This window comes from Photinus pyralis, unplaced genomic scaffold, assembly GCF_008802855.1.
Source record: "Photinus pyralis isolate 1611_PpyrPB1 unplaced genomic scaffold, Ppyr1.3 Ppyr1.4_LG3a, whole genome shotgun sequence".
Lineage (NCBI taxonomy): Eukaryota > Metazoa > Arthropoda > Insecta > Coleoptera > Lampyridae > Photinus > Photinus pyralis.
In genome coordinates, this window is record NW_022170509.1 from 11,357,631 (window position 1) to 11,377,364 (window position 19,734).

General features: G+C 36.2%; 1 protein-coding gene and 1 long non-coding RNA gene across 2 annotated transcripts; one reads left to right on the forward strand and one right to left on the reverse strand.

The window, feature by feature from the left end:
* The first annotated feature begins 14,545 nt into the window (after positions 1-14,545).
* LOC116165452 lies at positions 14,546-18,301 on the forward strand. The gene is made up of 2 exons (XR_004144151.1): positions 14,546-15,711; positions 15,767-18,301. It is a non-coding gene; the product is annotated as an uncharacterized LOC116165452 (long non-coding RNA).
* On the reverse strand, positions 17,241-19,398 carry LOC116165451 (COP9 signalosome complex subunit 2). The gene is made up of 8 exons (XM_031479909.1): positions 19,216-19,398; positions 18,963-19,157; positions 18,782-18,907; positions 18,183-18,525; positions 17,992-18,130; positions 17,756-17,946; positions 17,563-17,704; positions 17,241-17,509 (listed from the first exon to the last, which is right to left on the reverse strand). Exons 1-8 carry the CDS (start codon positions 19,267-19,269, stop codon positions 17,365-17,367), a joined length of 1,335 nt encoding a protein of 444 aa, XP_031335769.1. The 5' UTR covers positions 19,270-19,398; the 3' UTR covers positions 17,241-17,364.
* Positions 19,399-19,734: the final 336 nt, after the last annotated feature.

Genomic DNA, 19,734 nt, shown 5'->3' on the forward strand with positions numbered 1-19,734 from the left:
TAACACAATCTGAACAACTCAATCGAAAAGAACCGCACCAAGCAAAAGCTGACTCTTGAGTTCCGCCACTAAATTTCTATTTGGCTATTCATCATTTCAATTTCAATTAATTTACAGGATTGCAGATGATGCGTAGTATAAATAGTATGCTATTTTAGGTTGATGTCTTAATGAATTTGACCAATTTACTTCCCTAATAATACACGTCCCGAGTGCATTTCTAAAGGGCCATGACTAAATGTTTGTTCCAATTCCAAGACAATCATGGAAATTTTTAATTCGGAGCGCAACTGGCTTTGATTGTTTGGACAGTTCTTCGATAAATATATAGTACATGCGCAAAGGGAAGGGCTTATGTTATATGTTATGTTTTCTAACAAAACTGGTACGATGATTTGTACAGTGCAACACGTGATGATGCGATACATACACTGATAAGACTGGCTGAAATTATTAGAGTAGTTGCGGCGATTCTGTTTTCTAACGTCCAAAAAGTACAGTAAACTAGCAGGATTTTTATGTGTTTGTTAGTAACGAACCTCGTTTTTCCATTACTAGTAGGTACATAGTTGTAGATGATCTACAGTAAAATTCATGTTGAGTACCTCTACAGCACGATTATGTGTAGTCATATATTTTTATCCGTTTAAAACTACAGGGTGCTACAAGTAGGTATTTACAGAAAACGGAGCCATGCCCACAATGGTAAATAATCGTTAATAATCTCTCCAATGCATATAATATTATGTTGCCTAATGTTTTATAGGCTGTATACTCAACCTGACTTTTACTATAGGATTACTTGTTATAGATAGGTATATTGCACTAGTTAACAAAGTAGTTGAATCATAAAATGTGTTAATTATTTCTACAAGTATAGTGTAGTGACAATATAGCATGAAGTATTGCGGTTTATAACATCATATAAATAATAATCGTAGAAAATCAGTAGCGGTACCGCATATAGGTAGGATTTATAGATTATTGCAGGGAAATCCCGATTCCTTAGATGTTTCGATTTTATTGCGTATAGTTTAAATGTGGTAGATTTATATATAGCGACATTATGAGAACATCGATATTGCAGTTAAAAAGAGCTAGTAGATAGGTACTCGTACTTTAATGATATATACTTGTACTAAAAGTTCCTCCGTGGCCTAAGAAGACAGTTTTACCCATATCATTTCTTAATGTGGCGATGCGGCGTGTAACTACCTACATTAATATTTTAGTGCCAAAAGTCGCCCTTTCTAAAAATCAGAGCCACTGTCGACTATTCTTTAATATATTGTAAAATGTATCTAATACATTTTAAGAATAATAGTAATGCCTACCATAGAGTCCACCAAGTGGTCAAAAGGGCGTGCGTATTTAGTGAGAATGATGATGTACCTGACAAAAATTCTTCTTCCATAAATCTACCATATTTAACTTTGTTATTGCTTTAAAACAAAATTTTTGGTAATTATTACAATTCGTCAATATTTCATTCCATTATGATTTAGTATTGAATATAATAAGACTGTTCTTGTCAGTATAAACATGATATGTTATTGGTATGTACAGTTTTTTATAAAAATCTGTGTTATAAATATAAAAGTTAGGTACTCTTAACAACTATTTTTACAGTATTTTTGCAATTGACATTGTTCTGATCAATAGGAATGTTTATATTTTTGTTACAAAATGTGTATTATAATAATAATGTGAAACAATGTCCTATAGTTTCAACAAGTTGAAGATTCCTAACTTACAACTACATGTTCCGAATTTTGAATACGTAGGTATTATGTTGATTACCCTATCTGTTGATGTAAATGTAATATTGTTGTAACTATTCGAAGGTATTTTTGCCTACTGTATCTGATGGTTAATATTATTATTCAATAAATTATTTAAAATAATGTTTACTTGTCTGTACAGAATGCTAGAGTCAATGTTAATAGTACCTGGTTTTTTTCTTGATCCGTTCTTTTTTCCCAGCCAATTGACTTATGTAAGGAGACCTTCCCAACAAACATCTTAATTTTTACATTTCAAGTAACGCATGTTACGACGCTTATTATTTAGAAAGTTTACGTTTGCGACGAAAAATCTGTGAATTTTTTCAGATTAGAACAAAAGAAGGATAATAAATAAATAAATTATAAAATACTGCTTACCTCTAACATTATATTATATACAGTATGTTTCAGGTAGTGGTAGGTAAAGCGATTTAGTGTAATATAACATTGATGTAGGGCTCAGGTTTTGATGATTTTGTACCTTATTTCCTGAAAGTCTGAGATATTGCATCAAATTACAGCAACTTGGTGCATTTTTTTTGCCATTTTTGAAGAATGGGTTATTTTTTGCATTTTTCAAAGTTCAAAGTTCAAATGTTTATTTATTTCCAATAGATTACATAAATGTAATATATAGGACATGTCAAAGTTTACATTGTTACAGATAAAACATACAAGACGTTACAACGAATTAAAATATTCTTCAAGGGAATAAACTTCCTTCTCCAGTAGGTATGATATTGTATGATTGTAGATTGACGTCCGTCTGGGATCGATGAATTTAAAGACCAGATGTAGTTTACCCAGTTGCTTTGAAATACCGAATGAACACTGCATTTATTACCAATTTAAACTACAGTCACGTTGTGTTTGTAATCGCGAATTTTGCAATCATACAATTGTATGATTTCGTACGAGACGGACGTGTATTTGTTTCTCTGCAGGAGAAAATTTTAATTTGTGTTTTTCTAAATGACAATTCTTTTTATTGTAATTCTACGTGTAAATTGGACAACGTATTTGGTGCTTAATTTAAATGTGTGTAAAGTTAACGATAATCATTTCTATTATGTGCGTGTATGAACGGTAATCTTACGGACAAGGTCGTCTTATTTCCATTATAAAAGTGAAATATATATTTGTAAATAATGTTTTAAACAATTTACGATAAGTGAAAGGAATACCTACTAAGATGTCTAATTGGAGTGAAGATCCTTCATATAACAGTGATGAGATTTTGCAACTGAAAAAAATTATATTGGATCTGCAAATGGAAGTAAAGCATTTGCGTAATCAAAACGACAAATTAAAAAATCAAATGGATGAGAATCTAAATGAAAGCGTGTCGATGGAATCTTCGCTAAATGAGGAAAACTCTCGAATCGCTACCCTTGTGTACCAATTAAAGGTGGATATAAAGAATATCAGTAGGGAAAATGACGAGCTCAAATATAAACTGAGTGGGGTAAAATCTAGTACACAAGCGACATGTTCACTGGGTACGCACACTTAAAAATACAATAAGTATAGCTTCTCAAACCTCTAGTATTTGTATGACCAGGAGTTCTCAAACGACTAATATAAAAGCAATAAATAAATCAGTCACCTGCGCTTCGAGTTTAGAAAAATTAGCATCGATTGAAAACAAGCAAAGTAAAAAAGTTGGCGCCAAGTTTTCGACTCGAGCTGTAGTACGCGAAGAGGCAGCCCCTCAACCGCTCAAGGGTATCGTCAAAGAAGACATAAAGCGTACAGTCAAAACCACTGTTCCAAAACAATCAAGTGCAATTAAAAGAAGACTTGTTGTTTTAGGCGATAGCCAAGTACGTGGATGGTTAGATATATTAACTTCATTACTAGATCTCAGTAAATATAATATAACTGTGGACTTTAAGCCAAATGCTATGTTAGACGAGGCTCCAATAACGCAATCAAGGGCATGAGCCTCTCCTCCGAACTGCATCGCGACTTGACTCTTCTGGCAGAGTGTACTAACCTCATATTATTCGAAACGCCCTATTGGCAAGGCAGACGTATTTTAAACAAATTTATTTACCTCAACAACAAACTAATCTTTGATACATTAAATAATAATAATTGCAAATTCCACTATATCAACACTAATTATGTAGTTAATTCAACAAAATTCACTTCGCATGGACTTCACTTGAGGAAAAGTGGAAAGTTTACATTAATTAAATCTCTAATAGAAATTATAAATTCGATCCCTTTACTAAGTTTTACGGAAGTTAATTCAAATTTAGTTTATATAAATTGTGATAATTCAACTAGAGTGCCTACTAGCGTCAACGAAAAATCACTGCAGCAAGAAATTTTTGAAGCGAATGAAGTATTTGCTTCCTACAAACTTGACTCAATTATCGGAGAAACAAAAAAAGATTCGACATCGTCCAGCCAAGTAACAATCCTAACCTAAATAGCTCCACCACCGACAATAACAAACAGGTAAACAATTGTAGAACTGTTATTATTAATGAAACCTTGTGTGCTTTGAGTTTGAATGTACAGTGCTTAGGGAATAAGATTGAACTTATTTGCGCTGCAAACCAAATAATACTCGAGAGTGGGCAGAATGGCCCCATGCAAGAATTGCATAAGATAATACCGAATGAAATATGCCATAGTATGCTGCCATAACAGTTTCCTTCGTAGTCACCCTTATTAAATTGCGAATCAAAAATAGTGCTCTAGCTAATTTAACACGCTGAACGTTAACATGTTGGTCCCACTTCAACTCCGAATCAAGTGTTACGCCCAATAATCCAAGCTCTCTGCGTTCGCTTAATACTTTGGTTCGTTAAGGGTTTGTTGAGTTTTAGCTTTATTCATTAGCAAATTATTGTCACACTTTTCTCGTTCCAACCAAACCAGAGGTGGGTCTTCAATATTTGTAAAAGCGTCGATTTCATCCGATTGTACTTCAATTTCTTACATTAACAATTTGTCGGTTGAAAAGGCTATTGAGTGTTGTGCTGTTGCCTTTAGGAAGTGCTACTGTTTCATAAATATCTATAGACCATCTTCTTCATGTGCACAAAAAATGCACATATTTCTTTCTCAGTTTGATAAACTTTTACACTTGGCCGCAAAAAACTTTAAAAACGTAATTATTACTGGTGATCTAAACATAAACCAATTTAGTAACGACATAAATACTATGAAACTCTTTGACTTAATTCATTCATTCAAAATGGTATCATTAATAACTACGCCAACTAGAATTTTCACCAACATTAATTACACCAGCAGTTCTTCAATAGATTATGTTATCAGCAACGTACCTCATATTTTAAAAACAAAAAATTTTGATCCCGGAATATCTGACCATCATTGTCAAACTCTTGAATTAGTCGTTGCTTCTTGCGATATTAAAGAACACACCAACGACTATTACCTTCACACGTATAGAATAATCAAGGAACGGTCTCTTCTAGATTTCAAGGAACGCTTCGCAGAATTCCAATTTAAGGAATTCAATAATTCTAACGTCAATCGCCTATTTGACAAATTTCTAGGAACGTTTCTTTGGTGCTTCGATATTGCATGTCCAAAAAGAAAAAGGAATATTTCCAACTCTAATAAAGGTGATAGAATTCCTTTCTCTATAGATTTGTATCAAAAAAGGAAACTTTTGCAGAATTTAAATTGGTTGCGTAAAAGAATATACGACGAGAATCTTATTAAACGATACCAAACCTTAAAAAGAGAAATAAAACATCAGATAATATTGGAAAAGAAAAATTATTACAAAAATTTAATCAACAACTCATCTAATAAAAACAAAACTAGCTGGAACTTAGTTAACAAAGTCAAATGTAAACAAACGAATACTAAAATAAAAGAAATAAATTATACGAATAAAACTTTAACATGTTCGAATGATATGGCTGCAGCTTTTGGTCAATATCTATCAACAGACATTGTCAATAAAATTAGTGATCATTTTGGTAGTAATTTAAGTAAGGAATGTACGATAAGTGAATCTGCAACTCAATCAATGTTTTTTACATCAGTCTCAAGTGACGAAGTTATCGAGATAATAAGTAGTCTGCCAAATAAAAACTCAACTGGGTTAGACGAGGTACCTGTAAGCGCAATCAAGTATTGTAAAGAATTGATTGCTCCTCATATTGCGAACATCATTAATGTTTCAATTAAGGAGGGCCAATTTCCATCAGCCTTAAAATTGGCCTCCGTAACTTTACTACATAAAAAAGGTGACCCTAGCGATGTCGCAAATTATCGTCCGATTGCTGTTTTAAGTACGTTCTCAAAAATAATAGAAAAGGTCGTGGCAAAACGAGTTTACTCGTACTTAAACAAATTTCAACTAATAACCAATTGTCAGCACGGTTTTAGAAATGGCTTTTCAACAGAATCAAGTATTGCTGAATACATACAGTTCGTGAACAGTAAATTAGATGTCGGTGAATACGTTGTGTCTATCTTTTTCGATCTAACTCGAGCTTTTGACACTGTAGATAAAGCATTTGTATCCGACAAATTATACAACCTTGGAATCCGAGGATCCATTAACAACTGGTTCGTGTCATTTTTAGAAGAACGAAGAATTATGGTACGCGTCAACAACGTTCTTTCGGATGAATTTAAGTTAGATTTAGGAACTCCACAAGGTAGCGTTTTGGGACCACTTTACACTTATCTTTCTCTTATACATCAATGATCTTCCTAATTTTATTACACATGGTAAATTGCTCATATATGCTGACGATACGTGTATGATCATATCTGACCCTACAACGGCTAATCTAATAAAGAAAATTAACGCATGTTGGAGTGCATTTTCAAATTGGTGCTTTAGGAATCATCTAATAATTAATTCTGCAAAAACATCATTATCGAACATCACAGCATACGAAAAAAATCATCTTTTTAACCAGTTTTCTTTAGGCAAGAGTATAGTCTATACGTCTACATCAGTAGAGTTTCTGGGAATTACATGCGATAGTGGGCTCTCCTGGGACACCCATATCAACAACGTCTGCAATAAATTAAACAAGTGCTATTACTTATTGACCACGTTAAAATCAATGCTGGATACTGAAACACTTTTAAATGTTTATTATGCATATGGATATTCAGCTATAGCGTATGGAATTATAGTATGGGGGCAGGGTCGAGATGTTCAAAGGGTTTTTGTATTACAAAAAAGGATAGTAAGATTGATCTTTGGTCTTAGTGGGAGAACTTCGTGCCGTGAATTCTTCAAAAGCAAAAAAATATTGACCGTGGCATCTATATACCTCCTCAAACTCTATGTCACATTCACTTAAAGAAGCACAACCTTCTGAGGAATTGTGACATTCATAGTTATAACACCAGACACAAAACCGATTTTGTAAATTTTAAAGTGAAGAATAGTTATTGTACTAAATCACCAAATCACGCCGGTGTAAATTTCTTTAATAAGCTTCCAAGTGATCTGAAAACTATTCAAAATAAATTTATATTTAAGCGGAAGTTAAAAACGTTGCTATTCAATCATTGCTTCTACACTGTGAACGAATTCCTCACTCTTACTGCACATCCTTAGTCTTAGTGTTCTTGTGTTTAATATTGTTCCATAGTGATCATTAATGGCTTTAATTTTTATGTATATTTTAATAGTTGTTTATGAAATTATATCGCACTCGCGAATCGCACCGCTGCCACCAATTTGTTGTGCCCGTAGTGTGGCTGGTAGTAAGGCAACGAATTAAATAAAGTAAACTCACTACCGATTTACAGTAATTAAATAACATTTAAAAACAACATGGTAACATGGTAAAAACAATGTTACATTTTAGGATGCCGTTTTAAGTCTCCCTTCTTTTCTGATGGTTAGTCCTTTTACTGCCTATTGGTGATTCACAAAGATTAGTAGTCAGCTCTTGGTTTCACAGAAAAGGGATGAGTTGTCCTTAAAGAGTAGATCTAGGAAAGCTTAATCTATTGTACATTATGTGTGAGTAATACTCGAGGATGCAAGGATGCAATAGAAGTACAAAACTAAACTATTTCGAGTCTTATCACAAGTACGTCAACCTTCACATATAAACAGACAATGAACTTAACGATATCAGTTCGGATTGTTAACATTCAATAACGTATTAATTCGTGAAGTTCGGGACCGTTATAAACAGTTGAAAAACAGCATGATGGTCACTGTCACTGATGAGGCATATTTTAAGGTCAACTTTCACACTAGTCGGGTCGGTAGGTGTAATATTTCTAGAATGAATTTAGTTACAAATATGGCATTTGTGTAGTTTACTAATGCTAAATTTCAGATTAAAAGTTTTATTAGAAGTTTCTAACGGAAAATCAAACTACCGACAAAGGGAATATGGTAACCCCCGGCGAGATCTTACTGATGGTGGAGTCAAAACTTCAAACTCTAATGGCGGGTGAACGGGATGCCGGATTTGGGTACCGACAAAGTGAATATGGTACCTCCGACGACCATTTACCAAAACATGAATTCGATCTATTTTTGACGATCACATGGTTTTTGGTCAAAACATGTCAAAATCGTTATTTACGCACCAAGACCGTTGGGAAAAAGACCAAGAGCATAATCTCAATGCCCAAGACATAAATTTGATGCATTTTTGTTAAGTATAAAATGTATTTTGTAAGATTAAAATAAATTGTCGTTAAAAGTGATTGTACCTAATATTGAGGATGCTTCAATATTTCGTTGTATCGGTTTATTATTATTATCAAACTCTAATTGCGGGTGAACGGGACGTCGGAAGTGGGTACCGATAAGGGAATATGGTAACCTCCGACAAGATCTTACTGATGGAGTAAAACTTCAAACTCGAATTGCGGGAGAGCGGGAAGTGGAAGCGGGTACCGACAAAGTGAATGTGGTAGCATTCGACAAGGTCTTATTGATGGTGGAGTCAACACTGGCTAATAAAACACTGAGGATCCATTGATATTTCGTTGTATCCGTTTATTATTGGTGTCTCTTGTGAGAACGCAGGTCTAGCCTGGTTAACTAATCGCACGGATTAAAATCAAGTAATGATTAGTATACAGGAATAGTAATTAGTATGTAATTCGTACTTACCAAAATAGATATTGAAGGCCACAATAGCCAACGCTATAGAGAAAAAAAAATTCTACAAGTTTAGCACACTTTTGTGTTTTTTAACTGTGCTAGGACGTGTAACTTTATTAGGTGAACCTGTCATTGTAGTGTATGTTGCGTTACTTGTATTTTGTTCAGGAAGTTGTATTTGTGTGGTTGGTTGAGTAAAAGGTGGAGATATTACAGTATGTTGTGAGTCAAAAGTGCTGTTTAGGTTTTTGCGTTTGGGTTGAATACTAATGGGTTGTAATAATGTGGTTTGTTTCAATCTCCGATTGTAGTATATGTTGTATCATTTGTTGTACTTGTTTGTTCGGTAAGATGTATTTGTGTTTGTTTGGGTTAGAGGTGGAGATATTACAGTATGTTGTGTACCGTGTTGTGAGCGAGTACTGTTGGCGACTACCCTGCCGCCTTTTTGATTAACTCCAGAGGGACCCCGTTTCGTTTTGCAGATGAGGTGGATGCATGCCTTGTACTAATGTGGTGAATATTTAGTAGGTATTCCACTTTTCTCAAACGCTGTTTTCACCCATCGACCCAAGGATTGGATCGAAACCGCCTTATATGGCGGTGTGAAAGAGATAAATAATCTATTTTCCTCTCCTCTGAGCGATTTTGTTCGTGATATGTAGGTTTCTAAGCAGGACGCAACGCATAATTTGGGTTTTTTTTATTAAATACGGAAGAAGTAATGTTGGCTGAGGTTGCTTAGGGTCCGACGTTTTAATCCTGTTTGAGAACTATTGAACTTTAATTTCTAATATTAATAGCTGGTAATTGGATATTATAAAAATAACTTAAAAAATAAATGTAAATATAAATATGGATTTTTATGGGAAAGTGGGGAGGGCGGCTCCATCTTCATAGGCATATGTATGCTTCCATTTGTGGCGGGTACCACGGATACACATGCTGGTGGCTCTGATTATAGCTATGCTTATTCTAGCACGTAGCCAACCCATTATGATAGATAATAATCCTGTTTGTAATGTATATAGTAAGCCCTTTATCTGAAGTCTTAATATCGTCTATCTTAATGGAGTAACATGTTTGTAGCCGTTGTCCTGTACAAAGTAAAATTAGGGTTATTAGTTTTACTGAGAGACCCTTAAGTGGTATGGTGCAATTCGGTTGTAAGTTCTGTAGAAACTCGAGAACTGGTTTTGGATCCCACGTTTCATTGTATTTAGGTTTGCTGGGTCGGATGTTGTAGATTCCTTTCATAAGCCTTTTAATTTTTTGATTTTCTCCTACAGTATTACCGGTGATGAAAGATATTGCTGACCTCGCAGTATTGATGGTAGTATAAGAATGATTATTGTGAAAAAGATCTGTAAGGAACTCTAAAACCATATTTATATCTGTGGTAAATGGAGATGTAGTTTTACGGGTGCAAAATGATAACCATTTTTTCCAGTGTCCTGAGTATTGTTTTATGGTTGATGTACTGAGTGAAGAGATGATAATGTTTATTGCTGATTTGGGTATGTTCATGTTTTCAAAAATCTTGTTGATAAAATTCCGGCCATTAGTGTCGTCGATTTCGATAGTGGATGAGTCGTTCTGTCGGAGAAGTGAAAAGAATTAGTATGTGGCTCAAGATACACTGGCTCTGATTCGAGCAAGGACTGATATAAGGGAAACCAGGCTTGTGTTGGCCACAGGGGCACTATGACTATCCCTCTGGCTCTTTCCCCTTTTATTTTTTGTAAAATTTTTAAGATTAGTCTGTTTGAGCATGGGGGGAAGAATAGGTTTTCCCACGGAAAAGTGAAAGCGTCAGTAGCTATTGTGACAAAATTTTGGCATTTGCTATTTTTCTTACTCGCAAACAAATCTATTTCTGGTGTCCCCAACGTCTTAATGATCGTTTCGAACTGGGCGTTTGCTAGCATGAATTCTGTGCTTGGTTTTTCCCTCCTTGATTCGAAATCCGCGGTAGCATTGTCTTTAGATTTTATATATACAGCTTTTATAAAGATTTGCCTCCTCTCACACCATAGCCATATTTTTCGAGTTTATTTAGAAGAGGGTATTGAACGCTCCCCATTCTGTTTATGTAAGCTACCGCTGTAGTGTTATCGATTCTCAGTAAGCAATTACCACCTTTTTGGTTTTTTGCAAATTTCTTTAAACCGTGAAACGCTGCTAACAATTCTAGGTAATTTATGTGATGCATTTTTTCCTTACTATTCCAGAATCCATGGAATGTTTTATTGTTAGCTACGGCTCCCCAACCTGACTTGGACGCGTCCGAAAAAATTTCTAGTTTGAATTCTGTATCTCTTAGCCGGTTATATCCATTAGAGATATTTTTTGCCCACCACTGGAGATCAGTGTGTACGTCTTGAGTTAAGGTAATCCTTCCCTCGAAATTATTATTATTAAGTTGGAGAGCTAGGAATTTTTCTCTCTCAAATATTTTGGTGAAAAGCCATGAGTAACGTATCGCGGGACAAACAGATATTAGCGTTTCTATAAGCTTGGAAAATTCCCGAATTTTGCATTGCTTTTTTCTCCCAAAATGCGATATTAATTTCTTAATGTTGTGTCTTTTATTTTCCGGAATGGAAAGAGTCATGTTTGATGAATCGAAAATGAATCCTAAGAAAGTGCAGCTTTGCTTTGGGGTCAACTGGCTCTTACTAAAATTGATTATGAAACCTAATTTTTCTAATAACCAGGAAGTTACTTCGAAATTCCTTTGACATTCTTGAGCGGATTTCCCTAATAATAGGAAATCATCCAGATACACGACAGATGTCAAGTTCTGTAGTCTCAATGTGGCCAGCGCCGGTTTTAAAATTTTTGTAAAGACGTACGGAGCTGTACACAGCCCGAACGGCAAGCAGTTAAATTCATAGACCACATTGTCAAAAAGAAATCTCAAAAACTTTTTACTTTGGGCAGCTATTGGTATGAGAAAGTATGCCAGTTTTATGAAGTAGTCGCCTTGGTTAATTAAGTTGATGGTGGTTTTATAATCCTCTAGTTTAAAGTGATCCTGTTTTATGAACTGATTTAATCGTTTTAGATTCAATATGAATCTAAAGGAGCCATCGGGTTTCGGTCTTAAAAATGTAGGCGAAATGAACTTTATCGTTTGTAATTTCGCGCCAGTTACTTACAAAATGAGTAATTCTGCCAGCGAACTTCCAACTTGTCTCTGGTTCTACGGCTTCCTGGTTCTTCGATATTGGTAATGTCTTGACCTTTCCTGGTTCTTTTCTGATGTAGGTCTGTACCGTGTTTTGGGTTTCCTTTGAGGGAGCGCCAAATTGCGGATGTCCCAAGTCCTTCCGCCGTGAGAAGCACTCTTGTTGCTGACCGGTCCACTCTGGGGTTTGCTTCTCTGTAAGGACGCGGGTGGACCCCTCCAGTTTAACTGCTTTGTTCTCTCCGCAAATTTTGGAGTTTTTTGTAATTCCGACTTTGACTTCTGTACCTCTTTTGCTGACCGTATGTTGTCTAACATAGATTTGCCAAAAAGTAAACTGTCAGGAGTCGAATTTTGAAAAGTTTCTTTCAGGTTCTCATTCAGAAGGTTTAAAATTAGTGACCTTCTAATGTTCGACTGTGTATAAAATAGGTTGGATAGCAACCTAGAGGAGTTGCTGATATTTTCCGCCAGAAAAAATGTTAAGTCCCCCGGAATGTCCTCGATTTTGACAATTTTGTTGAGCACTTTTGCGTTCGCAGTCCAAGCCACACCTAATTGTTTCTGGTTATTGAGTAGACGAGTGTCTCTCGCCGCCGCCGCCTCCGAGATTGTTCCCTTCACCTCCGGATTGAGTTCTGGGGGTTTGATAAAGGTGCAGTTTTCTGGGATCGGGTACTTGATTATTAAATCCTTGGTTAAATCTTCTGATAACCCATTCCTCACAAGGTCTTTCCATCTTAGAGGACTAGTTCTGGGTGAATTGCTTCCCCTACCTCGGTTGGTGGATTATTTTTTTCTCCAATTAGAGAAAGTAATTGGGGGTCGAGATTTTCTGTCACGGCGTCATTGTGGGTACCACCTGGGTCCCCGGCGTCTTGTATTAAATTTGGTTCGTCTCGATCTGAATCGTCTGATAGAAAAATCAAAATTAGGCGGGAGCGGAACGAGTGTTTTTACATAAATCGCAAATAAGTACGATACCTGGCTGGTAGGTTCCCCGAACCCTCTGATAATTGTTTCAAACAATTTCAGGTGCAACCAAGTAAACACATGCGAAAAAAGTGATTCAATCACGTAAATATGTGTCGTATGATTGGTAAGTTCAACGAACTCTCTGACAAATTGTTTCAAACAATTTTCAGGCGCAATCACTCTGCAAGCTGGCGAAACCGTCACAGCGATATAACGAACCCTGTAATGCTACTCGTTGAGTCAGCTGAATTCCAAATAGTGACTACTAAAACAATAACGTGAAAGAAAAGTATTATTACCTGTTTTAGAAGAATCCGAGTCTAAAACAAGGATACGCCTCCGTTGAACTTTCTGTTCAAGAGATTTGAGACGTTTACTGAGCCTTTTGAATTCGTGATCGCTCTTCCTTTTGCCCATTTTAAAATGCACACAACGGGACTATCGTTCACAGCACGAAAAAGAGAAGTGAATATGCACCGCTACGACAGAGTAGGCGGTCGAGATTCGCTTAGTCTTCGCTTTAAAACGTCGTGACTCGGGCAAGAGAAAGAGATACTACCACTGATCTTCGAAGGTCGAGACATGAAATATAATTCCTTCATGGCGATATCACACTGCAAGGTTTCCTTCTCTGAGTTACTCAGCGTCGCAAGGTCCTATACAGCATACTCGAGGTATTTATCAGAATGATTTTTTCCGAAACTGATCAGTAATATAAATTCAAAACGTATCAAATAGGCATGCGCGAGAGTGGGACAGAGATCCTCCTTGTGGCCCTCTCTTTTGGATCGCGCTGGTCGGCGGAGCGCGCGTTCCAGTATAGTTCAGTGGGAGATACGTATTCTTTTCAAGATTAGCAGACGCATTTAAACGATTCTTCATGTCTCAACCGGATGCGCAGACACCTTTGACTTGATTGTTGGCGCTGTCAAATAGATAACCCCAAACACACGTAGTAGTACAGAACAACTTAAGACCTTCCTGCAGAGGCACCTCTAAAAAGCATTATGCGGGTCACTCTGTAATTGGGCGCAAGCCTGTTGAGGGCAGAACAAGAGAGATAATAAATAATAATAATAATATATATTCATTGTGCTAGTACATTAAAAGTAATGTTTACACGCGTCATAATAATAATATAGGTATTCATTGTGCTAGTACATAAATACAAAGGGAATATAGTAACCCCCGACGAGATCTTACTGATTGTGGAGTAAAAACTTCAAACGCGAATTGCGGGTGAACGGGACGTCTGAGGTGGGTACCGACAAAAGGAATATGGTAACCCCCCGACGAGATCTTACTGATGGTGGAGTAAAAATTTCAAACTCTAATTGCGGGTGAACGGGACGTCGGAAGTGGGCACCGATAAGGGAATATAATGGTAACCTCCGACGAGATCTTACTGATGGAGTAAAACTTCAAACTCGAATTGCGGGAGAACGGGAAGTGGAAGCGGGTACCGACAAAGTGAATGTGGTAGCATTCGACAAGGTTTTATTGATGGTGGAGTCAACACTGGCTAATAAAACACTGATCTGCCACACAAAAATGCGCTGAAGTGATACAGAGGATGAATGATGATTCTACCGAACTGCAAAAGCTTTTCCATGCCTCTCTCCTAATTTTCTTTTTACATTGCCTCAGTTGTATTTAAACAATGCCCTTAGGTTCACCTTGTAAGTCTCCCAGTCGGCTGTTTTTAGTGAATTTAGCCGTGTTGGGCAGTTCCAGTCTGTATTTTTGCTTCGCGAGCGATTTGTACCACCAGGAGTATTTTCAGAGTTGCTTGTTACTCCTCATGGCTCATACTGCATATCCGTTCATAGAACCTCAGGATTGTATCGCTCGGAAACGGTTACTGGAGGATGTTCGCAGGGTACGGAACGGAGTGTCGTGTCCACTGCTGTTAGACCGGTTTCCTATGCACTCTGAACTAGGACTGATCGTATACACACGGATGCGGACGATCTCGGGATCGTTATAACAGGAAAGTTTCTAAACACCGCGAAAGAGCTCTTCAACAAGTGGATAGGTGGTACAGTAGCCATGGCCTCTCCGTTAACCCGGAAAAGACTGAGGTTGTTCCATTTACGAATACGAGGGCGGACTCTTGAATGGCGTCAACTGGGTCTGACCAAGTTAGCGAAATATTTGGGAATTATCATATAAGACCTGACATAGAAAGGGCACATTGAGCGAATAAGTAAAAAAGTCACTGCATGTCTATGGGCATGTAGAAGGGCTTTTGGCTGTACATGGGGCTTGAACCCTCGATTGGTACTTTGGCTTTACACGGTAATGATAAGGCCAAGGTACGGTACACTAGGATGGTAGCTGCCATGAGCAGGGCAACTTACAGAAAGCAGCTATGTAAGGTACAGACGGTGGAGCCATGCAAGCCACGCTAACTTTGACTGTGGAGGTACTTCCGGGACTGCTTTTCATTTGTACAGACACCAGAGAGATAAGTTTTACTTTAGCGTTTCGTAGTGGTTTTAAATTTTTCCCGCGGAATTTGTTTTAAAATTTGTGTAATCGAGGCGAGTGGTTGCCCTTGCATGGACATACGTACGATAAGCAAAAATGTGAGCTTATTCTTTGCCCATTTTTTTAAATTTATATAAAGCCATTGTTAATTTGGTACTTTGGGGTGTTTGTGCCGTTATTCGGTAAGTGGGACTCGTTCGATAAACTTAGGATAATTGTGTTATTTTAATGTTTTAGGCCGTTGGTTAGAATTATAATTATTGCCTTTCGTTGGAAATTGATGAATACCCACCTATTAGCCAGGAGTTGAAGTAAAAAAGGAAGTTCCATTTTCCGCTACTCGGGTTACGAATAAAACAGGAGTGTTTCTTATCGTCATTAACGGCTACGATAAGGTTGAACTGCAGGTAACCTTTGGGAAAATACCAGGGGTCGTGCGAGACATTAAGTACGCCCTTCAGTTAATTTTTAGCTTGACGCCACGGCGCTTAACTCATATAAAAAAACATTTTTGTCAGTCTTACTCCTTTATCCCTAATGTACCCTGCCAAAATTTTAACGATTTCATAGTATCTGTTGTTACCTTCTTGTTACTTCCCATGCATTTTCTTTATACCGATTATCGTGATAATATTTATCACTAGATTATAGTATATTGCCGAACTAGATCAATAGCAGTTTCGTCCATTGTGTACAGCAGAAAGCACTTGTTACCAAAAGCAATCAAATGAAGGGATGGTTTAGCGAATCATTTTTTTTATCAATACGAGGTTTCTTAATTCTCAATTTCAATTTGGATATTTAATTTTTAGGCTTGAGCTCATTTCAGGAAAGCAAACCCGAAAAGGGACTGTGTTACGCCTAAATGAAAGTTCAAATATACCTCGGCGACCATATAAGTTTCTGCACTTTCCACATATTTAGAAAATCCTAAACATCAGAATGTTTTGAACAGTTTGAAGATTCTAAATGTACAGGTTGAGGATTATGAATATTTTGAGAATCTACATTATACAACCTTTTGAAAACACGAAAAAATTCAAAAGATATTTCAAAGTTTACAAAAGATCGTAAGATTTTGAATTTTTAGAAGGCTTTGATTTCAAAAAAATGAGCATTCTAAATATCTATATTTAAACGTCCGAAGATGATGGTCTCGTGTAATTTTTTGTACTTTTGTCATTAGTGCAGAATTTTCCAACTCGTGTGAGTTGTTTACTATTCTCCTTATATTCTTTCACTTAATTCGTTTTACAAAAAACTTACCCTACTACCCTTCCTATGCATCAGACAATATGGTTTGATGTTTTCCCGAAGAAATTGATGATCCCAGCATATCCAAAAAGAAAGAGTTAACAAAAAATTTTATTCCTTGCCGTTTACTGGACAAAACTGGTGAATATAGCTTTGCTCCACCCACATAACTAAAGAGAGAGTTCGACACCAAAAACACAAAATTTAGTTTTGCATATCACAACAATGTGTTTCCCTGATGAACAGAAAAAGCACAAAATTTAATTCTGGCATATCAAAACACTTTTTTATCTAATAAAATAACATGCATTTATTTTTGTATGAATTAGTATTTTATATACAATTAAGAGCTTTTGGGAACAAGGATGTGTGGTTATGTAATTCCATAAAACCGGTGCTGATGAGTTTGGTACGGTCGAAGGAGTTCTTAAGGATGTCATGCAAATAAGGGAGCTTGTTCTCTAACGAAAACGATTTAATGGCTAAACATAATGGGACATATTTGATTATGGAAAATGGTTCAAAATATCAGACAAAGAGAACAAAACAATAAATAATTTTCTCGTAAATATCGTCGAATTTTACGCCATTTTGTTAATTATGGATATATGTAAAGATTTAAGTTGGTTTGTCCATTTATCTAAGGCATTATAACGAGTTGCGTTGACAGTGGTACGATCCAAAAGTAGAACCTGATTAACTTGATCGATGCGACCATGAATAGTACTAACAAAATAAAAGTATTACAATAAAAATATATTGTACTATACTATATTTACCTATCTAGAATGCAAGAAACCAGCAGATTTTCGACTTCCATTACATCAATATTTAATTCCGTCGATATGTGAGGAATATAAATTCGCGTGTATGGATTAATTAGTTTAATCAATACTTGAGTTCTAATATTTCTCAGAAGATCTGCAACGGGAAGAGCATATAAAGGGTTCAATATACACAATGAGATCTTGCCTTCAATGTGTTCACGAATAAAAGGATCATCCATAATATTTTGCCGATTCTGTTTCAAAATTAATTCAAATTCGTTAATATCATTGGTTTGATAAGCGTTAACCAAATTGGTCATTGCCAAAATTTCTGAATCATTTTTGTATGGTTTCGCCTCTTGAGAATCAAATGGGTTGATTCCCGACTTCATAAGCCTAAAACATTTCCTTGCAAAGTCTGCATTTGAATTCCTGACTTACATATTCGCCAAGACTAAGTACTTGAGGCAAGTAGTACGACGAGGACTTCCGGATTCGTCGTAATTCTTAAACGCCTCAAAAAAGTCAGTGTGCGCCTTCTCAAATTCGCCTTCGCGTAAGTGCATTTTACCCCCACATTCTGAATGTTATACAAATGGTTATACTCAAGGTTATACATAATTATGAATTACCTCTTATGACTCCCATAATTAAGGGATGAGGAATTGCGGATTTTATATGAAGACTTTGCTCATACAACGCCTTCAATTTTTTGTTATTCTTTTGTTCGGTGTACATTTGTATTTCTAAAGCGTAAATTTCTAGAAGCTGCGTTCCCTTCTTAAGATCATCTTCACCATCATCCGTCTGACAGGACTGATGAAGCTGCTTCAAGATCTTGGCCAACTTATTGTAATCTTGCCTATCGTAGTAAAGTTTTCCTAGTTTGGTATTTGTCTTAAACCACAGCCTATCATTTTTGGCATCCTTAAGTGCTTCTAATGTCGTTTCATAAAAATCTTGCAGCAACTCCATCTTTAATGTAAAATTAAAATGCAATTAGTATTGGAATAACTCCGCAAACGCCTGACTTAAACTTAGATGTTGATGATACTCCATGAAATTAAAAGCCTAACAACTTTCGGATAAGCCATTACCTTCAACGACCACACCTTCTCAATTTATTTCTATTACCAGCCACAACATGCAGGTTTCGATCTCACTTGCTTACATCTAAGTTCAAGCATTCGTTTTCCACAATACATTCCGCACAAATAAGATTTGTACTTACATTTTTAGAAGTAGAAATGTAATCCAAAATTGAGTTAATTGACTTTTCGCTATGATTTCGTGTTACTGCACTTTTAATGTAGGTAAGTAATTGCTTATAGCGGACCATCATCTCCTTAAAATTAGACTAAAAATGATGTTTACGTTAAAATAACAAAATGAATGCAGTTGATAGTACTCGCCAATTTGAAATTAATTTTAATCATCTGCTTAAGCGCCTTGAAACCCCACTCTCCCTTTTCGCCGCCTTCCAAATCTAACACCCGTTGAAACGACGTTAATGCACTTTTTGGTTCATCTTCTTTTAAGGCCTTGCTATTGTAATATTGATTCTCAAGATCTACGTCGGGTTCGGAATTACTGTCCTCTGAATATTCCTGCGAAAAGAATCAAATTTATGGCAGTATAATGAAAGTGAGGTTAGGAAACACCTACCAGTCCGTAATCTTCTTCATCTTCGCACATAAAATCGTCCTCGCCGTCAGACATGATTTACGTGCTTAAGAAATTACAACTTCTGGTAACACGACAATCTTCCAAAAAGAAAAATCCAGGAAAGAGCTGAAAAGGAAAAATTTGTTGTGACATGAAGTTTGTACAGAAGAAGTATTCAGATTAACGTAATTACGTAAAGTTGGCGCAACAAAACAATATCTAAAGCATTGTTTCCACTTCCACTTGGGTCGTGGTCACACAAGATCACTTCTTTCTGAGTTTCTTCAAATGCAATAAACAAGAAAATTATAACTGAGCACAAACGTTTGACAAAATGGGTGGGAAAATTTTGTATAAAAAGAAATTAATTATAATACGTTCCTTTATCCCTTTCCTGACCATTTATACTAAAATCTGCCTCTTTAAATGAAGAGTGGGCTTGACAACATCAGCAAAGGTCGGCGTCGGATGAATCTTTTCCAGTAGTTGTTGGAACCGGAACCGATTGCCTTTATGAGC

Coding starts and splice junctions, on each gene's coding strand:
- LOC116165451 (XM_031479909.1), bottom strand. CDS start 19,269: ATGTCTGACGGCGAGGACGATTTTATGTGCGAAGATGAAGAAGATTAC. Junction 19,158..19,215: donor ATGAAGAAGATTACGGACTG/GTAGGTGTTTCC, acceptor TTCTTTTCGCAG/GAATATTCAGAGGACAGTAA. Junction 18,131..18,182: donor AATTATGGGAGTCATAAGAG/GTAATTCATAAT, acceptor TATAACATTCAG/AATGTGGGGGTAAAATGCAC.